The sequence below is a fragment of the Oryzias melastigma genome, linkage group LG21, assembly GCF_002922805.2.
Source record: "Oryzias melastigma strain HK-1 linkage group LG21, ASM292280v2, whole genome shotgun sequence".
NCBI lineage: Eukaryota > Metazoa > Chordata > Actinopteri > Beloniformes > Adrianichthyidae > Oryzias > Oryzias melastigma.
The window spans coordinates 26,419,135-26,437,916 of NC_050532.1; the positions used below are offsets into that span (position 1 = coordinate 26,419,135).

The following is an 18,782-nucleotide window of genomic DNA, read 5'->3' on the forward strand; positions in this document are numbered from 1 at the left end:
TACAACTTATTTTTCTAAAAATTAAAGTAGTAAAAATAAATAACTAAATAAATATTTCTGTTTAGTAACTGGTCCACACCAGATAATAAAAGTTTTTTACTTTTTTTTTAAAATTGAATTAACATAAAAATGTTCTGGTTATATCTGGTGTGCATCCGTTACCATCCCGAATTATTTATTTATTATTTTAATTTTTGGAAGAGAAAAACATTTTTTTTCCTCAATTTCCCTGTAGGAGCTCCGTACTTTGGGGAGTAATACACACACTCAACATTTTCAAAAACATGTTTCCCAACGTTTGGTCGAGCACGCAGTTAAATGGTTAAAGAGATGGACTTCTGATAAGCAAATCACGTAAAATTTTTTATGAAGAACGCAACTTTTCTTTTTGTATATGTTTTTGTTTTTAATGTAAAGCGCTTCGAGCTGCGCAAAGTATGAGAAACGTTTTTTTATAAATAAAATTTGATTGATTGATTGAATCAACAAAACTCAAAAATTTGTTTGGCAAACAAATGCCACATTTGCTTCATTTCCATCACAAATATGCGCAAGAGTATTTTGAAATTCTAGAAACGTCGAAAAAGCAGAATTTCCCAAATACACTGTTCCCAAAAAAACATAATTATACAAATAATCGCACAGCACTAGCGCTCATCATCATCTATCAAAGGAGACGTCGGCGTCTTATTCAGGACGTGGAGCAGCGAGCTACGTGGGAGTGGCTACGGATGAAGAGATTCTGGGAAATCGTGGTTGGTGATTGTACAGAGGAGCTGTGGATCCAACAATTCCACAAGACACGCTCAGCTTTTGATGAGCTGTGATGCTGCGGAGCTCTTGTGATGCCCGTTGTGTGGTTCTCAAGGCAGCCAGCTCCTACCAGGAAGTGCATTGCCATTCGGTTCTTGGTCACGTGACTCATTTAATTCAAGTGTTTCCATTGGATTTTTGCTAAACATGTAAATTTCTGTAAAACCACCTCCTCCAAGAGCTAACTTTTCTTTCGATAAATGTGAGTTTTTCAACATTGTGTTTCCATTAGGCAGATTTAGAATTGCAACTCCAATTTGCGCAATTTATAGTAAATAGAAACACTGCTATTGTACACAAAGTGAACATGATTAAATAGTTTGCTAAATAAACTGAAATATGAACAAAAATATAAAAGTAGCAAAACAAGCTGAAAGACAAATAACTGAACTCTAACAGAATAACACTAAAGTGAAAAGAAAATATTTGATCCAGAGTGATAGCATGACTATCTTGAGATTTTTATTTGAAATAATTATTATGAACAACATAAACTTCACAATCCAAAAATATATATATATATTTTTTCCTGTAGATAATCTTTTTTAAAGGCAGATTTTCTCTTCTGTGCAAAAACTTTTAGGGAAAAAGGGTATTTCTATTTCCATTAACAGTCTACAAAATTTAAAATTTATTGATTTACTAATTTACTTTATAGTTTCCACTTTAAAGTTGTGACCCTACCTTTAGGGTTTTTGAACTGCTTGGCAGTCACGCTGCCTGCATTTCGGGCTGTCACCGAACAACGACTTGGTTTGGGGAGAGAGCGACTCCTGACTGACAGTGCGGCAGCGAGCTTGTCAGGACAGCACCAGAAGAGCAGAGCGGAGGAGGGCGAAACCAAGAAAAATGGGCTCACAATGGAAGTAAACATCATTTGTTAACTTGATGGTGCTTTAAGCTGCCAATCAGGCACATGTCAGCGGAACAGTCGATGCATTCAGAAATGTCCAAGAGAGCGTCAGCTCATTAGACCCCTTACATCAATGAGATGATTCATAAATAATTCTTTTTTAATCTATTTTCTCCAAAATTCGACTTTATCTTTCTTTAAAAGACACGATCCAAATGAAACATGTTAAAGATGCATGTTTTAAATTTTATATTTTTTCAAATGAAAAAAACTATGAATTTTTATAAAAACATTCAAATTATTGCAGGGATTTAAAATGTAATTAAAAGTTCAATTATTGTTTATCAAGCTGATATTTTCAGAAGAAAAAAAAGAAACTTGTGTTTATTGAAGTTGATGACATCATAACTCAATGCAATTTATCAGATTTTTTTTTTTATGAAGAAATACAATGATCTAAATGGATTTGGATCTTCTTTTGAATTTTTGTGTTTATTTTGTTTTCTATTTTTTTTTAAGTTTTAGTTATTTATTATCCCAGCCTCATCACCCTTGATACAATCAAAATAGTGTCCATGAATTAAACGGTTATGTATTAGGGCAAAATGCCCACCAAAGCCTTCCTGGCTCCGTCTGATACATAAATTAGAACAACCCATAAAAGTGATTCAACACATTTTTGGAAGGCTGACTTCAATGTCACTTCCACACCCAAATCCATCTGCTGCCAGACTTGTTAAATCCTGAAAGTCCAGACTGAAACCGTCCCAAGTGAAGTTTCAAAGACGCCAAACAAAGTCACTGATGTCTTTCAGTCTGAAAGGAACTCTTTGAGAGTATTAGGTATGTAGAAAACGCAATGATGTAAACGTAGTGGTGAACTTTCCTAAATAGAGTAATAAACGTGTGAAAATAAAAAAGTGAAACATCTCCACATCTCTTACAATTGACTGTATACGTTTGGCCACAACAGCCCTTGTGGGAGAGGATGGGCTCCAGCTCAGACCAACAAGAAACACTCGTTCCTTTCCTTATCAGAAAGGTGTTTATATCCAGAAGTTTCAAAAAATATTTTCCTCCTCCTTGTCACTGTCTCCAAAACTACCGTAAGTATGAACCCCACCTGAGTACAGGAGTGAGCACAGATTGTCAAGTCGTCAGAATCCACTCCCATTAATTAAAATATCAAAATATGAAAGATGAAAGATCTATTTCATGATATAATAGGGTTTCAAGTGTATACATTTGACATAATTAAAATGTATTAATTAAAATGGATCTGGCTACAACTGTATATGAGAACTGGACTGACTGACTCCGCCCCCCTGGCGTTCAAAACAGGAAGTACAAGACCTACAGACTTCAACAGAGAAATAAACAGGTGTAACTCAGTCATTCTATTGGTCAGAATAACAATTCTTGATCGGATACCATTTTTAACACCTTCTTGATAATCTTCATTTATTTTAAATAATATTTTTCTGTAGTTCAATTTATTTAAGTTAAAAACTGACCAATCAGATGCCTCAATAAAAGTGGGTGTGGCATTCGAAACAATTGACTGACACATTTTGTGAAGTTTGCTTTCAAGTGCTAGGACCTCCCACGTATCCCAACAAGTTCACTCCAGATTGGTGAGGGCGGTTGCCATAGAAACCTTGACTCAGACCAACTCAGATCAATCAATGACGATGTCTGGCTCCAACATGGCGGCAAAAAGGGAATTGAATCAATTATTTCGTAATTATTTTCTATGGGTGTCTTGACTTATTCCAGTTCTCATTTACAGTCAATGGTGCATATTTTTGCCAAAACAATATTTCCAGTTTCCATTGAGTCAAGCTTTACAATCTGAATAAATCATTGAAAACTTCACACTGTCACTCCTTTGTTTTTCCACGACTTCTAGCATAGAGATGATGGTTTCAGCATCAGATACTTACAGTTCAATAGCCTTGTTCCACATGATGACATATCCGGACAGAATAAAGGACTCGATGTTGACGATGTGTGTGTTTCCACGCTCCGTCCCCACGTAGAGCCACTTACTCTGAAACGGCAGGTGGCAAAATGTGATCCTGCAGAAACACAAGAGCAGACAGCCTTTGAGTTAAGATCCAAACCCATCTGAAAACGTTTCTCCTTCATTTTGCATGAATACTTATTCTAAATGTCTTTTGCAGCATGTAGGAACACAAACTCCACGAACTTTCTTCTAAAGAATCCGAGGATCTAATATCTTAAATGCCAGTCAGTGACACGCTGTTCTGTGTTCGATGTGATGTCGTCAACAGTTGACCTGCGCAGGCTTTTCTGAAATACCATCAGAATGAAAAATGAAGGTATTTTGAGACACGTTTCAAGCACCAATCAATCACATGAACAGGAGGTAGGTGGCAGTTAGTCATCGAAACAATTGGCGTTCGCCGCAGTGGCTGAGTCTTAATTTAAGTATTGCTGTTTCTTGCTTTTAGCTGCAATGACATTTCTATGCACTCTAAATGCCATCATATATAGTGGCCATGCCACGGCAAGAACCATAATCTTAAGTTAACTTCTATTTTTCAAAGACGTCATACTCTGACTCATTCACAAAGTCAAGTTGTGATTCATCCGCTGTCAGGGTTTAATTTAAAACGCCGTCTGTTTCCTGCTCCCTGCTGCACCTTGTGCAGAGGTATACATGCCTGGTCTCTCCTCTTTATACCACAGAGCCAGTTTTCCCCATTAGAGTCCTTTGCACTTCTCCGGTGAAGATGATTAATGTCAGCAAATATGTTGACTCATTTGATCGCTTCACTACAACTATTGGCATATTCATGGGCAAATGTGATAGTTAGCAAACTTAACTACCTGAAAATGTATTTTTAATCACTAGACCAGATTCAAAACTTTAAATCCTAATGCTTGTGTAACTTCAAATCTCTTTTCTATTTTTATTTTTTATCCAATTTTTTTCTATTAGAACCCTTTTTTTTCTTTGATCAGAAAAAACAACATAATTAATCTAGAGAAAATAAAAAAATTATTCAAAAAAAGACAAAAAATGACAATGCAAATCACATTAGTTCACAAAAAAGGACTAAGATATTTTTACTACTTAAACTGTTAGCTTTATCATCAGAAAATGATTTGACATCACCTATCAGTTTCTCTCGTTCTGTTTAGACTTCCACCATAAAAAAGAACTAAATTGGTCAAAAACGTAGATACGTTTATTTAAACATTCTGTTTTGTGTGTGATTTCATACTCATTATGTGCAGACAGTAAGTGATCTGCAAATGCTGTAAAAAAAAATAACTCAATTAATCGCAGTTAATCATAATTAATCGTGATTATTGCGATTATTTTTTTTTAAACTGGTTTGTGATTAATTTGTTACATCGATTCCCAGACCTTGTTTTTATTCACTAATTTATTTATATTTATTTATTTATTTATTTGGGACAAATACACGAATCATAGATCATTATATTGAACATTACATCACAGTGTTTATAATCATGGCTACTTTAACAACACCTGACCCTAGAGAGGACAGAGCGGAGAAATGATAAATGAACAACAAAAAAGATACCAGCAATAAAATGTTTTATATATATATATATATATATATATATATGAATGCAATGTGGATGCACTGCTGATGTTCTAAGAACCACATTTAATTGTTTGTTTTTTTAAATGTGCACAATTTTCCTGAAGATTTCAATTTCATAGACTATTTTTGAAGATTGGGCCCCTTTACTAAAAAAACAGACTTTATAGTCTCCACTTCAGTTGCTCTTGTTGATTGGGAAGTTTCTAGTCCATTAACAAATTTAGAGAGGTGCAGGTCAAGTCAAACGTTTAAAAAAAAAAACAGATTTAAATGGCTTAAATAGTTAAATTTAAAATACCATATTTACTTAAAATACAACAGTATTCAAATGAGGTCTTTAAACTTATAACATTTTCTTTGAAATCATGAACATAAATGAGGGTAAAGGAATGTATTTCTTCGTCTGTGGTCTGGGATCTACACCAGACCCTCTTCCTTTTACAACGATGGTGTTGGATTGTGGATCTGATTAAAGGAAACAGGACGGACGATGAAAATCACATCAGAAATGAAGTATAGCATGTTCTAAGCATGAAAGAAAAGCCATTTGCTTGAGGATGATTTCCCAGGCCTGGATCCAAGAACGCTAACACTGTTACAACGGGGGGAAGATGCTGAGGCAGCTCTCAGCGGGGGGCAGAGGACTGGCATCGCATCTTTCCTCTACATCCAAACGTTGTGCCAAAACTGTGAAGAGCAAACCACTTCCATGCAAAAATCTGACTGGTTGCTACTATTGGTTGGTTACTTTGATTTACAAAGAATTATGAGGTTTCAAGTGAACTCCCATGATTGGTAGATGCGACGTGGTGACCTTCCCTAAATTCAGATATTTAAACTTCGGCCGTGCCGCCCAATCAGCGCCGCTGCCAGACCATCGCGTCATACCCTTCACTCAAACCACAGGACCTCAGATCACATCCATACCATTGACTGAACACTGAAACTCTCCAGCTCTGCTGCACGAATTGAGTTGAATGGACATTAAAGTGAATGGATATTAACTCTGTCACCAGTGAAACACAAAACTACTGTAACTCTTCAACTTTTTATACAATTAGCGTAATTCCAACAGATTTACACGCAGAGAAAATAAGTTTTGTGTCCTTAATTATTTGGGTAAACATTTCGCCACAGTAGAAGGTTGCACATCAGTGCAAAGCTGCTTTTCTCAGCTTGAGAATTAGTTAGAAAAATCACTGAAGCTAATAGCTGAAAATGCTGAAGTTGATAGCCAGCTAAAATATTAGCTAAATGCCAAATTAGAGTACAAAAAACTTGGGTTAGGCAAAACAGCTAGCATGTTGCTGGAAAAAGTAGCTAAACTGAGCTAAATTAGCTAAAACAGCTAGCGTGTAAATGTTAGCCTGACTCCAAAACAGTCTAAAAAAAAGCATAAATTAGCCAAAACAGCTAGCATGTAGCTGAAGTATTAGCTAAACTCCAAAATAGCCTAAAAAAATCTTAGTAAATGCCAAAATAGTCAAAAAAGCTTGCAGAATGTCAATTTTTAAAACTTAAAAACGGTAACTTTTTAACATAATTAAGACTAATAAAAAGGCAGGAATATTATTCTAGAATAAATCCACTTTAAATCCACCTCAAATAACTTTCAATATTTTATTTTCCATAAAAATACATTTTGTCAAAATTGTACAAGTTAGAAATGAGCACAAGATAACATCGGGCCATTAATAACAATAAAATAAAATTACCAGAAGGCCGGATCCGGCCCCCGGGCCTTGACTTTGACAAATGAGGCCCGATTAGTCAACTAATCTGAAAAGATAATCGATGATTAGTCGACTTTTAAAATAATCGTTTGTGGCAGCACTACTGTGGAATGAGATGGAGTTCTTGAAGTTTTCAGAAGGAGAAGCCGTGATATGGAGATAAATCCTGAGAAGTCATATCATTCACAAAGTGCTCTTCCACTTCTAATCTGTTGTAGAATACTTGTCAAATGCAGCTGTTACCATCTTACTCACAGACAACACATTTTATGCAGCACTTGACAAATTGTTGACAAGCTTTAGATCCATTACTTGTAATTCTTACACAATTCAAAACCCGTTGTGCATCTATCACCTCTCAAATCGCATGTGGAGATGAAACTGGGGGCATAGCAGGCCTCTAAGACAATTATTATTCTGCCAGCGGCTTCTGTCATAACCTAAGAATAAAAATTAGCACGCAATAAGTCACTCTTGTCCATGCTGATTAGGTGGGGGTGGGGGATCACTGGGCTGCAACCCAACAGGCTCTTACCCTGCAAGCAGGGGGATTATTAGATAGAAGACATATGAGATGGGGGGGGGGTGATTCAATAAGGATTTCAGGAGCTTGAGGAGATGACAATATTCAAACTGGCAGTGATGGGTGGGAGAGCACAAATGCCATTCAGGTCTCAGAGGATTATATAGTCATGACATTGGAGCACAACAAGTTCCCATGTTGAAGATTTTAGTTCAATTCTCCTGAGGCGAATCTCAAACACAGAAAAACAATTGGAGTTTTATTTCTTTACAAAGATAAAAACAAAAGGGAAGTAATTTGTAACTGTGAGGAGTGGGGCATTGAAAGGCAATCTTCTTCAGTGAAGCATGTTTAAACAGGATGATGCCTGGAGACGGGTCAGATGACCAACTAGGTGGATAGTTACACCTAAGGCTTTACCAAACCCTTGTCTGGACAGATCACAACGGTCTCTTTACTGTCATTCCTCCTGGTGGCACAACAACTTTACATGTAAATCCTTCAGTTATAATTGAATTTTGTTGATTCAAATTCCATCTCCTTCCACCCTTAGATTTGAGTCGGAGACATTGACTTTTGGTTCTGTCCAGTAGTAAGGAACCCAGGGGAGGTTCTGTCCTGGCTGTAGAAAACCTTCTCTTCATCCTCATCTAAGACCTAAATGATCATGAGGTTTAAAGACTTTTTGTTTATGCAGATGATATTGGGTTTTTTTTTTTAATCAAACTTTGATCTCCAGCTACCATTCGAGCTGAAATCAAGAGTCAGTGCTCTCACCATTAACAGAGGCACTTAACTATTTTTTTTTAAATTTGATTTTTATTTCTTCTTATTTCAATTATTTATGTAGCAATTTCCTTTTTCTTTTTCAAGGTCAGAATCCTCAGCTTTTAAATAAAACGTTGTCAAAATATTGTCATAGCTTGAGTTCTTTTAGAGTGGTTGAGCTTGTTGTTTACCACGGAGTCAACAAAGGAAATAAATCATTAAAAATACCATTGAAGAAACTCCAAGCCTGAACTTCACCTCAAAGGAAAAACAACAAGTGAAGGATGTAAAACAATCAGTAGTCCAAAATCCTAATGAAATTATGCAAGAAGAAATTATTCGAGCCTGAAATCAATTTAAAAAATAAAACTAATTAATTGCGATTAATTAGCAATTAACTTTTGACTTTGACACATTAATTTTGTTTATGAAAAAAATTACTCTGTTGAGAAAAAATTTGCTTGAAAAATAAATAAACAAATGAAAAACTACAATATTTAAGGCATGTTTGTCATAGAAAAATATAAGTAATAAATAAAAGCAAAATCGCGATTATTGGCCCCTTAGATCGCTGCAGTTGAGAATGTCGTGTTACTTCAACAACGTTCCAGACCATGGATCAAACAGTCCACTTACTGTGAAAAAGCAACATAAACCAAAAAGATAGCAAGATTAAAGTGCTAAAAGTTGATTGAACAATTATTTATTTTGTAAGTGACAATGAGATGTGTCAAAGTCAAGGCCCGGGGGCCGGATCTGGCCCTCCGAGTAATTCTATCCGGCCCTCCAGATCATTTTATTTTATTGTTATTAATGACCCGATATTATCTTGCACTCATTTATAACTTGTATAATTTTGACAAAATATATTTTATGGAGAGTAAAATATTGAAAGTTATTTAAGCTTTAAGTTGATCTGTTCCTGGCTTTTTATTATTCATAGTTATGTTAAAAAGTTACAGGTTTTTTAAGTTTTATAAATTGGCATTCTGGTAGTTATTTGGACTATTTTGGCATTTACTATGATTTTTTAGGCTGTTTTGGAGTTTAGCCAATATTTCAGCTACATGCTAGCTGTTTTGGCTAAACTAGTATTTTTTTGTTGTTGTTTTTTAGGCTAATTTGGCATTTAGCCAATATTTTAGCTAGCTACCAGCTTTAGTTTATGGTTTTAAAGTTTTAAAAATATAGTTTTAGAGTGTTCAATAATTGTTTATCCTGTTTATCTAAAGTGTGTTTTGAATTTTGGCCTCTTGTGCGATTGAGTTCGACACTCCTGGACTATAAGTGGAATAATACCTGACAGTGTTTTAACATGAAAGCCTGAACCACCAAGGCAAAACAAATGACTGTTTCTTCACGAGGTTCATCAATTTATGTTAATCGTTATTAAAGTGTTACATCTTATTAATTATTAGGGTTTGTTAACGTCCACACCCCTAGAAATTATTCAAGTTAAAATTGACCTAAAGCTCTACATTTTAAAAAATCCCTTTTTAAAACTTTGACAAATTCATTTTGTGTATGAAATATTCACGCTGTTAAAAAAAAAAAATACATGAAAAAAGGAAAAACTAGAATATTTAAGGCATGTTTGTAAGAGAACAAAATAAGTAAAAAAATAATGTCCGAGTTGTAGGATTGTTTAAGACTAAAGATCAAATATGCGGATATTAGATCATACTTGTAACAATTATCCACAATGTCCTAATGTCCTAAATGTGCACAACAAGCTTCTTGATTCTCAGTTGTACTAAAACCTGGAGCGATGTGATCTCAGCACTGACAAGTTGACAGAAGACTGTCATGCCGGCAGTACAGCAACATTTTTGTTAAAGTTCAATAAATCAAAACTAAACCCTCCGACAGAAGAAAAGCTGATGCGGTTATCTTTGTAGAGCATGAAGGGCTGGGTGCAGTCCAGCAGCACAACAGAGACAAAGAAGCCAAAGGCTGTGCAGCTGGGGGACCAGGATGGATTTATCAGACATCAGACGGAGTTAGAAGAAGCCAAAGTCAGAGGTGTGTTTGTGCGTGTCCATGTGTGTTAGGTAACATCAGCCAGCGTGTCAAAGCCAATCCTCTGCTGCATCCTGCACAGTGACAGCCACATTCACCTTTCCCTGCAGCTGTGAGGGCGCGCTTGCAGACATACGTGTCAGTGTTTATCAGGCTGAATCTGTGCTTACCTCTCTCTGTTGAATTTGAGTGAATGCAGAACAGCCGGCCGCCTCTGACGCAGATTCCATAAGTGTAGCGTATCATCTGCGCAGGCTGTAACCAGAGCTCCCTGAAGGAGGAAACACACAGAGGAACGTATTGATTGATTTGTGTGGAAACACACTTTCAGTGTTCGTTCCTGAGAAAATAATTCAGATATGTGACACTTGAACGTATTGTTCCGCCGTCTGAGTCCGATGACTCCAGACAGTCATCTCAGTGAACGTCTGCGCCATGATGGGGTTTAAAATGATCCTGTCATTCTGAAACGGAGCATGGTTAGCTTGGATTTCAACTCGATTGTTTTGTTTGCAGAGCTGTCAGAAGAACTGAGAACACGGCTCTTTTCAGGAGGATTTAGTCACAGCTGTGTACACATGTGGAGAAAATGATATGCACAGTCCAGTTACGATTCAGTATCGACCAAAAGCTACCCAGGTTTTGTTCAGGAGGTTTATCCTGAAGTGTTGGAGGTTCCAGAATATAATACCGGATTAAAAACAATCTTCCTGCAGGTGCACCCCACTTTTACCTAACAGTGGCTGGGATAGGCTCCAGCAACCCCATGACCCTAAAAGGGATACAGCAGGTTTAGAAAATGGATGGATGGATGGATGGCAGTTGGGCTTAACTTGGAGGTGTTTGCTTCTCTTATTTCCCCTTTATGTTCTCAGTAGTCTTATACTGCTGGGTTTTGTTATTTTAGTTTGAGGTTGGACCTTGGTAGTCTTTATTTGTGGGCTTTTTTTCTTTTTTTAGTAGGTAGGTTTTGTCAGGCAGCCTTTGCGGGGACCTACTGACTCTGAGGGTCCTTGTGGCCGGGTCAGCCGTCTCCCGGACTTCTTTTATGTTTGTCCCAGGTTCCAATCTGTTTGTTTTGAGTTTCTGGTAGAACCAGCACACTAATTATTTTCCCTTTTGCTTTGCAGAAGACTGTTTCTTCTTTTTTTTATTAATAAACTGTGTTCCTTATTTCCCTAGTGTCCACTTTTGTTTTAATTTTTCGTCCCCCTTTTTGGTTCCCCAAGACTTTAGCTGGTTTTGCCTGTCGGGGCCATGACATATTTGGGGGTTTGTCTGGGGTGGATGGAAGGTCGGATGTATTTAAAAATAAAAGACGACCCATTTCTAGTGGACAGCTGTTTACTTACTACTTTGATGTAGGATGACATAAAAAAGTTATTCAAGTAGTGAATAACTAAGGAGTAACATCCAATTTCTGTCATAAAAGAATGAGTAAATAGAAAACACTGGCCAAATTTGGCTCACCAAAGGTTATCTTTTGGCCCGTCAAGTTGTGGCTGTTGAAGCCGCGGAGTTAAAACCCCTTACCTGTTTCCCATTGATTCTCTTTGGTGTTTTAAAACTCTACGGCTGTGATACACTTTCAACCTCCGGGTGGCGCTGTTCGCACTTTCTTTGCCTGCTGCTATTTTTGTGTGTTAGAAATTCTCAAGAGCCTTCACGGTCACTTCCGATGCTTTTAGCGTCCTTTTTCAGCCGGCCAAGATGGAGTGACAACAGCAAACGTATAAAGTCAGAAGACCAGCTCCACTTTATTTTCTCCTTTTATTTCGTGACATGCAAAAAAATATTGTATTTGGCGAAAAAGTTTGGGCACTCATGTCCTAAAGCATCTGCAGCTGAGAGGGAAATCTGAATTCTTCTTTACCTCATTTATTTCATTTTAACGTTTATTTTGGTGCCCAGAAGTTTCTCCACAAACGCTCTGTAAACATCATTTCCTCTGTAATAATTCAGTTCAATAAATGCAGTTTTCTGCACATCTCTACAGTTTAGTCAACATTCATTCTCAGAGCTGATGATCTACTGAACACTGAGTCAGACTGTTGTTTGAGCACAAATACAATTATCAAAGGAAGGATGGAAATTAAGAGTGAAAGATGACAAATTTACAATAAAATCCCGTCAGCCGTTTGTGCCCAGAGAAATAAAGCGATTACTGTGAACTTCTCCATGAGGATTTGCTTCTGGGGGTCAATAAACAGCAAGAATCTTCTGTAGATTATAAATCTAATCATGGGATTAGAGTCTGTAAGTAGTAATGTGATTTCAGCATTTTCTATTTGAGGCATTTTTCCTTTTTTTGTATCCTAAAAAATCTGTGATTGATACAAAAAAAGAAACGTATTTTACTTAAAAGGATAATCTAGTTAACACTTAAGTGTCCATTTAATTTTCAACGTAAAGATATGTTGAAACATTTGCTCAACTGTTTACATAAGCGAAGAAAAAAGAACTAAGAAGAAGCAGCGACTCTTTTTTTTTGATGACCTTGATTTGAAATGTGAAAACAAAAAGGTGATGATGGAGCTCATCTGCATCTCTCAGGTCTCAGAAAAAAAGAGGATAAAATTTACATATCTTTTACATTTTTTCTTTTTATCTTTTAAATGTTGTCCTTTGACTTTGACTCGCTTTAATCTTCACAAGAAAGATAATTGCCTCCTAAAGGGATTAAACTCACTTTGTACGGATGAAGGAGTTTCTGTCTTTTGCTGTACAACTACATCCTCCGTTTTTATATTGATAATCTGGTGATTTAACTTATTAAGGAGAATATTTTTCTGAATTATTTTCTTGTTTTTTTGTGTTTCTTATTGTTTGGATCTTCTTATTTTTCTGAGGATAATTTGTTGAGTAATGATCTAAATGTCTAGAATGATGTGAAACGTTCCAGCTGCAGCTTCCAGACACTAACTTAAGATCCGGATGGATCCATGGTTTTACCGCCCGTTTCCAACAAGGAAACACTGGTAAACTGTTAGCAGGAAAGCTGCGGCCTGAACGACGGGGCGAGCGCCGTGCTACCTGCAGCTGCACGGCACAAACCCCCCCTGTTGAGAGCTGGTGTCACTGACTGATAAGGCAATAAAGAATTATTTGTTTTCCTGCCGGAGGAGTCAAATCCAAATGTTGGTTTCAGACCAAAGTGTCTGGAAGATATGCTGGAAATGGGTTTTACAGAAATATGACATTACAAAAACAATCTGCAGTTTGGCCTCAGAAGGAAGAACTGGTGTTGAGTCTCACTGCTGTAATTGATGAACTGCTTATGACATTTCATAGAGTTTTCTCAGCATCTTGAAACATTTTTAAACCCTCGCAGAGGTCGTATGCCTCACTGTCGTCAAGCTGCTGAAACTTTCAGCTTCTTTCTAGTGCTTTAAAGTCCCACTTCGATGAGGATGCAGTCTTTATCCAATTTTTAAAAAACTGTTGTTTTCTAGGACATAGTTTCTGCAGAGCGGCAGGGGTTGACTGTTTACATGCTCCCCGACTTACAGCCCCTCACACCCCCAACTAAAATTACTGGTGCAACAATATCCGAGCCATCCAGCCGTCCAGTTCTGATCCAGATTCCAGCTCAGACGAGGAAAACAAAGACGTTCATGGATCTGTTTGACTGTAAGTGGATGTTTCAGAACGGGGAGCTTGTGGCCCCGCCCAGTGTGTTTTCTATACCTCACAAATAAACAATTTTAATAAAGAAATTCTCAGATATGCAGTTTTAATTTAAATGATCTTCTTGTATGTCCGTCATCATCAGAATAAAAACACAAGAATACTGAAAAAAAACATCATTTTCATCTGAGCGGGTCTTTAACTTTCTAATTTACCTTTAATTATTTGAAAAAAAAAAGAATTGTGTGATTAAAATAGCAAACTAATAACTTTTTCAACTGATAATACATAAAAATGTCCTAAAAGGAAAAAAAACAAATACATGATTATTAGGAAGAGTTGAGGTGAAAACTGACAGATCTCAAACATTTCTCCACCTGAATTTCTCACTCAAATTTTTCATTTCCAATCATAATTTTGTTTCAGAGTTGTCATTCTGATTCTATTTCAAGTTGAAGACTCTCAAAACTTCATGACAAGTTTAAGAACATGTTTGGATTCTGTGAGTCAACAGAGAGAAAACTTCAACAATTCAGTGGACAGAAAACAAAGACTTTGGAACAACTAGAGAAAAGTTCAAACTGTTCTGGACGCCACCGTGGAAACGTTTGCAGTTCTTGTCTAACTTGTCCAACAATGTCAATTTTCATTGACTTTTACAGAATCTAAATAGGATGAATAAAAATGTACCAATGTATTCATTTTATTAGTATATTTTTACCTAGAAAATACTAAATAATAACTCCAATCTGGAAAATTCACTCACAAACTGCTTTAAAAAACAGACGACTCACACAGATTTAAAATTTTTTTGTCATGCATTTTTTTAACAAATTCAGCTTCATACATGTCTTTATAATCGTGCAAAAACTTATTTTTAGGAATGAGAAACGAAACTACCAACCCTTATAGAGAAAATATAATCCTTTGGTTTTTATTAGTTTTTTAGCATCAAACAGCAAAACTTCCGATTGACAGTCGAGTGCAGAGAACTGTTAACTTGAGTTTTTCATTTTCACATCACGTTTGATGTAACTGTTGTTTAGTCTTTGTTTATTCAAATCCTTTTTGTTTCAAATTTCTCATTCCAAACAATGATTACAGAGTCCATTTATTGACACTGAGGTATATTTGAATTAAAACATGATTTTATGCAGCGTTTTCCTTCTTGTGTTCGGGTCAACGTGGAGGAGGAGGAGAGTGAAACCAGGAACGACAAGGTCGAATGTCAGTTAATGAAGAAATGACTGCAGACAGAGGGAGCAGAGGACGTGAGAGGCAGACGGGGTGAAAGTCAATCTGTCCGTCATCGTGGAATTATCTTGATGGCACGAAGACGAGGCGCCCAGGTGCAAGCGTGGCGGGAAAATGACAATGAGCGGAGCTGACAGAGACGAGCGACGCTCAGAGAGCGGCTGGACGCGTTCTTCTGTTCAGGTTCAAATCAAACACAAGCGGATTTTTCTGATGACAAAGTAAGAAACAAACAATGCACACTTTGTGTTAATTTATGACGGTCCACTGCTGGTTAATTAACAATTGGGCTGAATTAGGAAAAAGGAAAAGATCCAAACTGATCCAAACATGAAAGCTCTCAGTGTTAAATGTGAATATTTTGTTTTCAGATTCATATATAACTATGAGCTGCTTGTTATCTGAGCTGTAATTCTGATCACGACTCACTTATGAAGTCATCCATCTTTGAAGGATTTCTAGTCTTCACAGGAACAAAGAACATTTCAAGAAGAATCGGATCGGTGTCACTCAAACACAGTTAAATACTTTATAAAGTTTTTAAAATAACTGGTTGTTTTAAAAAGAATCATCTGAACTATTTTTTTTTAAGTAAAGAGGTTACGTGAAACGTTTCATAAAAGAGGCTCTAAAATCGAATTTTTCTGTTCATATTTTTTTTTATAATTATTGGTAATATTTTGATAGTTGTTTTCTCAGAATCACTTTTTATTAGATTGAGAAAATATGTTAACTTCTCCTTTTGAGTGGATTTTATTTTATGGGTCAAATCAGTTTCTGCTTAAAGTCAGCGAAAAAACAGATTGAAAATTAAAAAGAAAAATGAAAATTTGAAAAAATAATATAGAAAACTTAAAAAAAATTTTAGAAAATTTAGAGAAAAAATGTAAATTTGAAACTGTTACAAATAAAAAATATGTTTTTGTAATTTCAATTTCCGTTTTTTCCTGTTTTTCATTCTTTGCTTTCAGTTCTGTTTTAGTTTCAATTCAGATGTTAGAGTTTTCGCTGTTGAGCAGATCCTAATTTTACATGGGGGCGGGGTTTTGAGCTCAATGGTTACTGCCTGGTAGCCAAAGGCTCTAAGCCCCGCCCCCATGTAAAATTAATGAGTTTCTGAAGAGAAACTGAAAATAGAGAACTGAAAACAAATAATGAAAAATCAAAAAAGGAAACCTGAAAGTACAAATAAACTTTTTTTTTAAGTGGCAATAGTTTCTGGGGGTTTTTTTTGTTTCAAATTTATAATTTTTTTAAGTTTTCAATATTATTTTTGTTACATTTTTAATATTAAATTTTCAAACTTTAAATTTAATCTTTTTCAAATTTCAAAAAATTCTTCAATCTTTCAATATGTATTTTCAGGTTTAAAACTGCATTCAAGTTTTCAATTTTTCCATTCTGTTTTTTCGTTCACTTTAAGCAGATCCTGATTTGACCCCATATCATTTGCCCTGAATGGAGCTGAAATAAAAACATGTGAAGCTGAATTTTCTGATTTTTTGGGATATTCTAAAATCTGAGTTTTAGGTTCCTTCATCCTTTTGGTCCATGGGTTAAAAGCATCAACATGATGATGTTGAGTTCTTTTTTTCATGTTATTCTTTAACTGAACATGTCTGTACTGTGAAGATGCCCCCCAGGCAAGCTGCAGCTTACAGCACCCGTACACGACTCGAGGCTGTAAAATATTTAGGTAAATCATTTCTTTACTCTGCAACGCTGCAGTACTGCACCACTGCTACAATGTGACCCGAGTCAGACTCACAACTACAGGAATGAAGGAAGTCGAATCTGCTGTTTGAAATTAATCAACTCATCACCAAAAAGTAAATCAATCTTAGAATTATAACAGAGATTCTATTCATTTTGACTAAAACTAAATCTTGTTTTTAATTTATAAGACATCAATAATGAGAGAGAGCCTTAACTTTAGTTAGAAGATTTAGCAAACTATGTTGATGTGATTTCCAGTATTGAACCACATGTAGTTCGAATATTCTGACATTTTACAAACAGGAACAATACAAAGAATAAAGAAACTGACCTAAAGCAGCTCCTATAATTTCTATCATCTATTCGTTTCCTAAACCCACAGAAAGTGGTGACGAATGACAAAAACGATGTCTAATTACAGCAATTGTGTGAGAGAAAAGATAAATGCTCCTAATGAAAGCGTGTCGTTTCTGTCAGACGTCGTCTCTTTTCTGGGTTTGTAGGACCAACCAGGATAAATCATTACACCTGAATGTCAGGGGGAGAGTCCGACTTTACAGGCTGATTAACAAAACCAGTGACAGCCCACAATGAATCTGAGCTACGAGCTCGCTCAGGGGGCCATTAAATCTGCTCTCAACTCTGGAAGTCCCAGTTACTAAAAAACTGCAGTAATAAAAAAAAGACGTTTTTGTTTGCTATTTTTAAAATCAAAAATACATATATGGACCTATGCAAAGCATTAAAAAAGACAATAATAATTTATTTCTCGCTGCACCTTTTTGAGTCGCCCTCACTGCCCGAGCAGCTGCTACTCGCCCCCTCACTCTTTTACCCCGGCCACGATAGTCAGAGACAAATTCATGAAAATTAAAAAGGCAGCTTTTTGTTTGTTTTATCTCCATCACACTTTTTGGTCACCTGGGTGTGATGAACCGATCTATCATTTTTAAAAGAAATTGAATCTATTCGGCAATGGATATATTTTGTTAGCCACGCCCACATTGCTGATATGTTCACATCGGATGTTAAATATTTGTGTCATAAATTTTGAGAACATTGTGGTTAAAAATGTGTGAGGAACGGGAGAACTTTTGTGGGCCCAATCCGAATACTTCTCCCTACCCCTTCATTTGTAGGGACATTTGTTGTGTTAGGGTGTCCGAAACAGTTTTTTTAAAGGGCCGGCCCTCCAAGCGGAAGGATACAGATCCCTCCGTCGAGAGGGAGTTCCACGTCAGGCTACGCTGCGGAGGAAAAGCACATTTTTTTTATATCGGTGTGCTCTGAACCGAAGAAATTTACATTTAAATGTAAGTAATGACTTTTAGTTGCAGCATGACCTTTTTAAAATTATATAACTGCTTTTGTTATGTATATTTTAGCGCTGAAAGCTCAGCGCTAAAGCTAGCTGACCGGCGACTATTGGTTGCTACTCAGCCTGACATTGTTCAAAATTTGCAAACTTTAAAACCAACATTTTTTCCAGGTAGCTTCCCAGCGATGCTCAAGGAGTTAGGAGGCGATGGATCGAAGGAGTTTATATTTAGGTGGGTCTAAAAGTCAAAGATTGGCCTCTTCAAAGGTCAAAGGTCAGCAAAAATGGTTGCAGTTGCCGAATTAACCTGGTGTGTAAATTTTATAAAAGATCAGTCGGACAAAAAAGTTTATTTTTCCCAAATTGTCAAAAAATCTGCATATTTCACATTTTTCCGCAAAATAGCCCCCAGTAACCATCCCATAATAATCCTAAAACTTTCTTTAGAAATCCCTAACATGTGCGTTCTGGTTTCGTTGGTGGATTTTGAAACTTTTTTTTTCAGCCCCAAAAGAGATTTTGGCCCTGTTTATTTTTTTAATGGTTTCTCCCACTG

The 18,782-nt window shown here is 36.3% G+C and overlaps 1 protein-coding gene across 15 annotated transcripts in view; it reads right to left on the reverse strand.

Annotated features, from left to right (window-relative positions):
• The window catches only part of stxbp5l (syntaxin binding protein 5-like), a 179,085-nt gene that overhangs the window by 76,786 nt on the left and 83,517 nt on the right, over positions 1–18,782 (reverse strand). For all 15 annotated transcript variants that reach the window (XM_024286619.2, XM_024286616.2, XM_024286613.2 and 12 more), the window contains exons 4-5: positions 10,482–10,582; positions 3,610–3,744 (exon numbers count right to left, since the gene is read on the reverse strand). In XM_024286619.2, the coding sequence (XP_024142387.1) occupies positions 3,610–3,744; positions 10,482–10,582 (236 nt within the window). The remainder of the gene's footprint in view (positions 1–3,609; positions 3,745–10,481; positions 10,583–18,782) is intronic.